The sequence below is a fragment of the Trypanosoma conorhini genome, assembly GCF_003719485.1.
Source record: "Trypanosoma conorhini strain 025E chromosome Unknown Tco_14.4_contig_00587, whole genome shotgun sequence".
Lineage (NCBI taxonomy): Eukaryota > Euglenozoa > Kinetoplastea > Trypanosomatida > Trypanosomatidae > Trypanosoma > Trypanosoma conorhini.
Genome location: NW_021704675.1, coordinates 2,518 through 11,646, shown reverse-complemented (window position 1 = coordinate 11,646; position 9,129 = coordinate 2,518). Strand labels below are relative to the sequence as shown.

Here is a 9,129-nt window from a genome sequence, read left to right as displayed (position 1 = left end):
ATTTTCAATTTCTTCACAAGTTACCCTTTTGTCGTCTCCCCAGTTGGTAAAATGCAGAAGGCCTTTGTTAGATGTTTTTTTCTTCTTTTCCCCTATTTGTCGTGTGTGTGTGTGTGTGTGTGCCCTCGCTACTACCTTTTTTTTCGGTTTCGCTTTTTTTTTTCAAACTTCTCTTTCCCTTTCCACAGTTTCACTGCACGGGTGTAGTATGCACTCCCATCTGCGTCAATGCCCTCCATCCATCGGAGGACGCCCTTTCCCCAACCTGCGCCCGCGCACACTCATGCAACCTACTCGCGCCACCAATTCCTCTCGGCCGCCTCAGAAATTCCGTCCGGTGCCGAACCGCGGTGGGGGACCGTAGTTGCCCTGCTGCGCACTCCCCATCATCGGCATCGGCATCGGCATCGGCATCGGCATCGGGACAGCCCCGCCCATTGGATTTGGTGGCCCTGCTCGGATCATGAGAGGGGCCTCTCCAGCCGCATGTAAAGGCCCTGTTCGCCTCGCCGCTTCCTTCGCAGATTGTTGGGCGTCCGTCATGGACTTCTCCAATCGCGACAGTTTGGCTGTGTAGTCCTGAATAACCTGAATAAAGTACGGCATCGCGAGTTCGGTGCGCTTGTTGAGCCAGGCTTTTTCCATCACGGACTGAGGCGTGAGGTGATCGTAGCACGTGTAGAGGCAGGAGACAAAGCACTCTGGGTGGTCCACGACGAAGAAGTCAAGAAGATCCTCTACAATCTGCGGGTTGGCGCTCTCGGCGGCAGTTTCGATGGCGTCCTGGAAGAGCCTGTTCGCCTTCGCCACCGCAATGGCGTGCGTGTAGCGCTTGTTACGTCGGTGCAGATAGAGTGCAATCTTGCGGAACTCAAACAGTTCCATCTTTTCCAGCTGAGTGCTTAGTTCGGCAGAGTCAAAGTTATCGAAGCGCTCTACCGAGTTGCGTAGCGCAACAAAGTCCTCATCCTCCATGTAGAGTTTGTTAATTGCCTCGTTCACCAGTCTCGAGTTGCGCTCCTGGGCAGACTCTAGATATTGACGAATAAAGTGGACAGGGGCGATCTTCTGCACCTCCAGCAAGACACGCTCGGGGTCCAGCGCCTTAAACATGCTGATGAGAAAGTCGTTGAGGAGTTGGGGGTTGGTTTTAATGTAAAAGGGGATGGAGTTGTACACCACGTCGCTGGACCCCAAGTGGCTCACCACACTCTTGTAAATGTCATGATCCCAGGCATCGACGCAGTGTTGCATCATCGTCGTTGCGGCGGCAAGCCAATCCTCATTGTTGACGTGCAACACTCGAAGCACCAACCACAGATGGTACTGCTCACATGCAGAAATCATTTTGTGGGTGTTAATTTTCTTGGCGTACATATTCACATGCTCGAGTAGCTTTTCAGGCTTGTATTTCGCCAAAATCAGTCCCATCCCCGTAAAGATGCCCATGTGGGCCCCTGTTGTGGCGGACGCCGTTTTGAGCACGGAGAACAATTCCTCCCAGAGTCCATGTCTCTCATAACGATCCATGACGCCCTGCAACATTTCGGCTTCTAATACAAGAGGAACAGCACAAATGTTGGCCAGTTTAACCTCATTCGCCTCAATACAGGCAATATTCACAGCTGTCCATGTTTTCCGTGATTTTGCCTTTTGCGCGGCATCTACAGCTGCCGGTAGATTGTTCATCTTCACCAATGTCACCGCCAGTTTGGGAAAGTTGGACGCCAAGGTGTACAACACACGCGCGGAGTCGTAAAGTCCATCATCGAAGCACTTATCTGCCACTTGCTGAACCTGCACATTGTGGGTCTCCTTCAGAAACTCTTCCAACTCCGTTAGGTGACCTGTCTTGGCGTATGTAAGCACCAACGCCGTATCGATTTTGTTGTCCTTTGTACGAGATTCTACGCGAGCCATATTGAGGTACTTGATGAGGTCGCCAAACTCGTTGTTGCGATCCGCCGCCGCGGTCACTGCGTCCACAAAGTTCGGATTCTTTGCTCGAATAAGTGCCTCTATTGCCTCATGCACCTCATCGACGTCAAGCAAGTACCTCCCAAGCTCGGACCAGACTGCGGGGTGATCACACTTCTGAGCGTAGGAGCGACCGCGGGAGACATCTTTCAGATTTTGCAGCAACACCGTCGCCGCCTCCTTTTTCATCTCGTTCTTGTCATAGACAGCAAAGGCCACTTCAGGCATCTCGGCATTGATAGCTATGCTAGCAACCTCCTTGGCGTCGTAATTCTCTAGTGTCATGACATACTCCATCAACTTGTCCTTGCGGGAGCGGACGGCGGTCATGATGAGAAGATTCTCTAGGAAACGATTCTTCCTAAAGCGACCTCGCACCACAATTTGATCCAGAATTGACGCCAGCTCCTGCGTCATCCCTGCATTCATAAACGCCCGAACGGTGGTACTGACCTCCTCATCCACTTCCGACTCCGGCAGGGCGGTTTGTTGTACGGCCTCCACAAGGCGATCACGATCCTTGGTATCATTTTGCAGCGTTGACGCCCAAAGCTCAAGATTTTTCTCCTGCACAAGATAGCGAGCAAGCTGCTTCCACATGCCATTCTTCATAGTCAGCTGCACCAGCTCCTGACTTAAGTGCCCCTTGCGATAGGCAATGTAGGCGAGGTTTGTGTCACGGTTCTCGCAGTACTGTCCAAGGACTAATGGTTCATAGTAGGCATCTTCCATCAAGAATTTTTCGGCGTGGTTGTCGGTGTCCACATACAACTTTCCCAGAGCGTTGTGAAGTGCCGCATCCGTCTTCTTTTCTGCCAAACGGGCCTCCAGCCATCCTTGAATAAGACGCAGACGACCCCGTTCCTCCACAGCCTGCACCAACTCAGGAATGGGGCACATGGTGCCTACAGCATTGAGAATGTTCTTGATGAACTCCTCTCGAACGTTGCAGTCGATGAGGGCCGCCACCACCTCCGGGGTCTTCCCTGGGCTTCGACGCTGCAGGTATTGCTCAATAAGCGCCTCGTTGTCTGTGTCAACCAAGTAACGCACCATTTCATCAATGTAGCCATGCCGATCACACACGTTGATGAGGGGCCAGAGATCTGTCATTTTCTTGTTTTTCAGGTAATTCTTCGTTCGTTCAGGGTCGTAGCACGGGCTTTCCCGCGTCATTCGCTCCAGTTCCTGCGTCTGACCCACCTCCGCCGCAGCCTCAATGTAGCGGAAATGCACTTCCGGGTCTCGTGTGTAGGGTACAATGGCACCAAGATAGTAGTAAAGAATGTCGTACAGCTTGTGCTCGAGAAAGAGCTCGATAAGCTTGTCCGCTCCAAGCGCATCACTGTACTTGGCGGCAATCTGCACAATAACCTTGAAGTTCCCACGGTGATTCTGCAACAGGTCCTCCAAGCACTTCATGCTGTCGGACTGACTGAGTTTTCCAAAAAACTCCAGTAACCACTCCGGATTGAAGCTTTGGGCATGGGAGAGGCAACGACGGATGTTGGAGAGGTTGTCTAGATCGGGGTCCTGGTTCTGCGCCATGACGTAGCATTCAATGGCACGCTGCGGCAGTCCCGCCCGCTCACACAAGGGTGCCAACTTCATTCCATCGTAATGGAGGCAAACACCACGCGCAAATATCTTCTCCGCGACGGACGGGTGGGAGTGTTTTAAGTTTATTTCCAGCAGCTTCGTTTGGAGCTCTTTGGTCGACTCATCATTTTTCCCTCGCAGAACCTCAAGCAGAAACTCTGTCGCCTGCTGCAGCTGCTGCGCCGTCACAAACATGTCCACCACCTCTTTTGGGTCTAGGACCGGGGTGTCACCCATGTCACGATGGAGCATCAACGCCAAACTCACGGAATTTTGTGGATTGACGCGAATAAAATTATTCAAAATGACACGCCAATCCGGTGAAAAACCCGCCCTTTTACAGTACTCCACCGCCTTTTGGGTTTCGTTGCGTTGCAGCAGGAGGTTCACAACCTTTGCGTGGGCCTCAGCCTTGTGATACATTTTCATTGCCATGTCTGGTTCTGCCTGCGCCACAACATCAGCAAGCTCCTCGCTAGCCGTGAGCTTGTTGGCCTCGTATTGTTGCCGGATGTACGTCGACCCGCCCTTGGGCACAACCACGCGCGCAAGCTCAATCGATTCATGCGCGTTCAGCGTTGTCTCCGCAAGGATCATCTTGAAGTATGTGGATATGGCTGGTGGTTGTCCTGGTGACTGAGGAAAGTGCACAAAGCGGTTGAGAACTTCTGGGACACGCAACGCATTGTTAGGGGCGCGCAAACAGGCACGAACGGCCTCTTCTATGTTCCCTACGCGAAGGTTGTTGTCCAACTGCATGCGGTAGAGGTCATCCACGCCACCCAAGTTGGCGGAAGTGGCGATGCGCACGGCGAGCTCTGGGTTTCGCATTTGCTCCTTGACAAATGGAACAATTCCGTTGTCATTCGGAGAGACGTGAAACACGGAGCCTTGATTGTTGACGCAAAGCAGTCCTCCTGTTTTTCCGTACGATGTGCCGCAGAAAACGATATTAGGAGTTACTTGTTGGGATTTAATGATGATTCCGGTAAAGATGTCCATCAGGATGGCAGTTCCGCGACTTGTCATGATGGTCAGCAGCTTGTGCCGCGGGGAAACCGTTAGGGCGACGGGAAAGTCGCCTGGAGGGAATGGCACATCCACCACCCGGCGGGGAATTGTGATATCCATCTTGGGGCTGGTGGGAAGCTCCATCAGCTGCACCCTCCCGCCTTCGTGGAGGGTGTTCCACGCCAGACACATAACGTTACACGCACGCGGCTCCGTGGGCGTGTTGGTCGAGATGAAGGTCCCAGCGTGTCCATCAACGACCCGGCCATCACGATTCTCCACGCTGTACAGTTGCGTCTTCCCCACCATTCCCTCCGCCACTCGCGCCACGCCTGACAACAGCAGCCACTTCTTCTTTTCGTCGGCGCAGTAGTTTAGTATCTGCACGGCGGCGCCCATGTCAGGGGCACGCTCAAAGACACGCTCCGGCATGGCATCCTCCGCAGTGTCAAGGCTCCAGTGGTACACGGCTGTGTTGGACACCACCCCGATGGTTCGGTCATCCACCCAGCGCCAGAAAACCACATCTTCGGTGAACAAAACCACCTTGAGCCTCTTGGCAGCATCCACGTCAAAGATCTGGAGGTTCCGACCACTGCGCAGCGCAAGGATCTTTGACTTGGGGTTCATTATAGCTGACTCTGCATCGCGGATGTTGTTACGCACACTCTCACGCTTTTCCAAGTCCACAATCACAAGCGACGTCTGCCCATCCGGCTGCACGTCGCGAAGGCATACGTACTTGTCGCTCTCCAACGTCAGTGTCTTAAAGGAGATTGTGCCGGGCCGCAGCCCACCCGCAACGGAGTTCAACTGAAAAACTTCGGCAGTAGTCAATGGGGCGTTCATTGTTTCGCGTGGTTCCTTGTTTTTTTTTTGTTTCTCTCTTCCCTTTCTTTTTTTTTTATTGCCCCGTCTCCTTCGTTGCCCCACCCTTCGATCGCTTCTAAGCCCTTTCCCTCCGCGGCCTCGCTCAAGCACAGGACCGACGCCGCAAGGAAGCGAAGTGAAGAATCCTAAAGTCTATCTCGCGGCAAATAAAGATATATACTTCCTCGCGCCTTTCGCTTCGTTTTCTCTCCCCTCCTTCAGTGGTTGTTGTTGGTGCTGACAATACTACTACACTTTCCACTCAAAGCGGAAGCAGGAGGCGGTTGGCGGAGAATGACGGCCACGAAGGCAAGAAAACCCGGCACACCGACACCCACCCCAGCAGCAGCAGGGCGAGCGGCACACAGACACACACACACACACACAGACACACAGAGAGAAAGAGAAAGAGAGGAGGAGGGAAACGCTCCCACACGCAATGGGGAAACAACTCCTCTACACGTCCCCTTTACTCAACGTGTGAATAGGGAAAAGAAACAAAGGCATTATTTCGACAAATGAAATAATGGAGAAAAACAAAAAGAGAGAGAAGGCGGTGGGAAGGATGGAGAAGTTGGGGGGAAAAAACGCGTCATCTTCCACTTCCCACTCCGTCTGGTTTCCCTTCTCATTTCCTCGATTGCTTTTGTTTTTACTATTCTGTACTTGCCCGCTACCCTCATTAGTCCCCCTTCGTTTTCACTAGAGAGTGACTGTGAAGAGAAAGTGCTTGGAAAGCGGAGGCGAGACGAAAAGATGGCTTTTCCCTTTTACAACCCCACCGCCGCCTCTGTGAGACCCATTCTCTGACACAACTCCTGGTGGGGGCTGGGCCCCCTCCTTCCTCCTTCCTCCCCCCTCCCACTCCCAAACGTCAACGCCCAATCAAACTTCGGTTAAATGCTGCTCTTTATGCTTGCATGCAATTGCTGCTTTGATTCCACTTTTAACCCTCCCTCCTCCCCTCCCCCCCCCCAAAAAAAAAAAACCAAAAACATTTCTTGAACGAACAAAAGCCAAAAAAAAATATTGGGGCGGCACACACACACTCTCAGACAGAGAAACAGGTGCCCCGATTTACTGATACATAAATCCTTCTCCAGTAGAGAATAAGATCACTGAGAATAAGGGAAACCAACAAGGTCGCCAAAAACTACGAAGAAGAGCTCTTAAAATACAGGAAAACCACACCCGCACCCGCACGTACGCGCACGCACACGCACACTCCATCTTTCCTCTTCTCCCTCCCAGAGTCCCTCTATTACAACGACATTCACGTCATCCTCCTTGGGCTATTTGGTTCTTTCCTACTGTAGTCGCCTTAACTCCAGCAAAGAACGAGAGCAGAAATAAGTTACTATGCAACTATCTATCTCTACATACACACACATACATAGACACACACACATATATATATATATGAATCGATAGAGATGCATTGTTTTCCTCTATGCATAGGATTTATTTCTGCATGCAGGTTACCTTCTCACTCTCCCCCTCTCTATTTCCCTGTGTAGTTCATATTTTGTGAAAGGGGTTCCATTTTGTGTGTATTTCGGTGTTTTTTTGTTGTTATTCTTTTCCTCTCGTACGTGCTGCTGTTGAGGGACACACCTCAACTCTATTGAGGTAACTTGCAGCTCTTCTCCTTTACCCGATTACCCGCCACCTGCCCTTTACAGCTTCCCTTCCATTCGCTAAATGCCTTCCTCTCGCCTTGTTGGTTTTGGCTTCGTTTCTTTAGTTTCTTTTTGCGGTGCCTTTCCCCCACCCTCTCCCCCCTCCCTTCTGACACGCCCCACACGCATTCCCCTCGTCAGCCACCACCCACCACTTTCGTTTTTCTGCGCAAAAAAAAATAAAATAAAAATAAAAAAGAAACAACTAAATGGCCGTCGAAACGCCAAAATGAAGGCACAACACAACAAATTACAAACAGTTGCGTCATACTCATTCTCGTTCTATTGCGGTTTGTTTGTTTGTTTGCGTGCATTTTCATATGCTTTTAAAAATTATTACCGCTGTGTCTGTGCGTATTTCATAAATGCCCGCCTATTTACCCTAGTTGACAACGGGCCACGACGCATCCGATGCAAACAAAGAAGGCCGTAAACAAGAGAGATAAATAGGCGCATTTGCGAAACACGCACACACACACACACACACACAACTTCTTTCAATTTCCACACATGGAGGGATTTTGCCATTTCTTTGTCCGTGTGTCTCGTTAGGAGGAAAAGGGAGAGAGTTGAGGATTTATGCAATCAACGGAGCCTCGGACTTGCAGTCGCGTGCCAGATGGCCCTTCTCGCCGCAGATATAGCACGGCTGCTCCTCATCCGGCAGACGCGGGTTGGGGCAGTTGCGGGCGACGTGGCCCTGCATGCCACAGCGAAAACACGGATAAAACATCCTCGCCGTCCGAATGCGTTCTGGGCAGCGCCGCGCAATGTGGCCAGTCATACCGCAACTGTTGCACCTCAGATTTTCAACCACCTCCGGACACTCACGGGCGTAGTGGCCTGTTTTGTGGCAGTGAAAGCATGACTGCTCGGAACGTGGCAAGCGGGGATTCGTGCAGTCGCGGGAGATATGACCCTCTTCACCACACCTGTAGCATGGCTGCCGTGTGTCCGGCGGTGCGAGTGGGCAATTGTTGGCTCGGTGGCCAGCCTGGTGGCAAAAGAAACATGGCGCGTCTTTAACATCCACGTCGCTGGTGCAGTCCCTACTCATGTGACCAGGCTGGCCGCAGCGGAAGCAAAGACTTTCATTGACAGGCTTGGAGCAGTCGCGGCTTGTGTGACCTACACCACCGCAACGATAGCAAACCATTTCTGTCTCCGTGCTCTCTCTTCAAAGAAAAGAAAAAATGACACGTCAAAAACCCCGAAAAACAAAACAAACTGAAACCTTTGAAGAAAAGTGTTTCGGCCCCACTCCACTGTACTTCAGGTACGCGCAATGAGTGATTGCTCCCTTTGCTTGTGTTTGTTATTGCTGCCGTTGCGGCGAACGCCAACCTCAGACGCTTTACTGTCGTGCAAAATGTGACTATCAGGGCTGGGGAGGGATGAAGAAAAAATCCCCTACAGACAAGCACAGCGATGCCGCAACTCCCTCTTGCGGCGGCGCCGCGGACACAACTCCGGAAGTCCCCCACAGACATGCACACACGCACCCACAAAGATGGAGAGAGAACGCGCCCTCGTGTATCTCTGCCCCACTGCCACCGCCAGCACCAGCACCAGCACCAGCACCAGCACCAGCGGCGCACAGGCGCACACGCTCGCCGTGCCAAACGCAGCCGCGACACCGGCACCCCCCTTCGCCAAGAAAGATGAACACCAAACGTTGTCTCCCCCCCCACAAATCAAGCAGCTCTGCCTCTTTCATTTTTCAGTGCGCCTCCCAATTGGCCGAACAACACAGCCCCGCCGAGAGAGAGAGAAAAAAAAGGGTTGGGCCCGCCAAAAACACCGCCACCATCCGTCCCCTCCTTTTTTTTCATCGTTTCCGCCCCTCCTCCTCTCAGCCGCTCCCCGTCCGCAGCAAATCCCCTCCCATCTCCTCACACGCGCGTCCCAGCTGATCCCCGTCAAGCAACGAACCTGCACCTCCCCCGCACTCCTCCTCCGACGGAATCGGGTCGGAGCAAAAAAAAAAAGCATA

General features: G+C 52.3%; 2 protein-coding genes across 2 annotated transcripts, besides 9 other annotated features; both read right to left on the bottom strand.

The window, feature by feature from the left end:
* Positions 1-97: 97 nt before the first annotated feature.
* Positions 98-122: a microsatellite.
* A 199-nt stretch (positions 123-321) lies between these two features.
* Tco025E_07517 (clathrin heavy chain 1) lies at positions 322-5,436 on the bottom strand (the record flags this gene model as incomplete). Its single annotated transcript, XM_029374382.1, has 1 exon — positions 322-5,436. One exon carries the CDS (start codon positions 5,434-5,436, stop codon positions 322-324), a length of 5,115 nt encoding a protein of 1,704 aa, XP_029225513.1.
* A 12-nt stretch (positions 5,437-5,448) lies between these two features.
* Positions 5,449-5,496: a sequence feature (GA-rich).
* A 322-nt stretch (positions 5,497-5,818) lies between these two features.
* Positions 5,819-5,852: a microsatellite.
* A 438-nt stretch (positions 5,853-6,290) lies between these two features.
* Positions 6,291-6,326: a sequence feature (G-rich).
* A 319-nt stretch (positions 6,327-6,645) lies between these two features.
* Positions 6,646-6,682: a microsatellite.
* Positions 6,683-6,823: 141 nt separating this feature from the next.
* Positions 6,824-6,878: a microsatellite.
* A 429-nt stretch (positions 6,879-7,307) lies between these two features.
* Positions 7,308-7,346: a microsatellite.
* Positions 7,347-7,599: 253 nt separating this feature from the next.
* Positions 7,600-7,626: a microsatellite.
* An 87-nt stretch (positions 7,627-7,713) lies between these two features.
* Tco025E_07516 (poly-zinc finger protein 2) lies at positions 7,714-8,292 on the bottom strand (the record flags this gene model as incomplete). The annotated part of the gene is made up of 1 exon (XM_029374381.1): positions 7,714-8,292. The coding sequence occupies one exon, from the start codon at positions 8,290-8,292 to the stop codon at positions 7,714-7,716; it is 579 nt and encodes a 192-aa protein (XP_029225512.1).
* Positions 8,293-8,692: 400 nt separating this feature from the next.
* Positions 8,693-8,727: a microsatellite.
* Between the last annotated feature and the right edge of the window lie 402 nt (positions 8,728-9,129).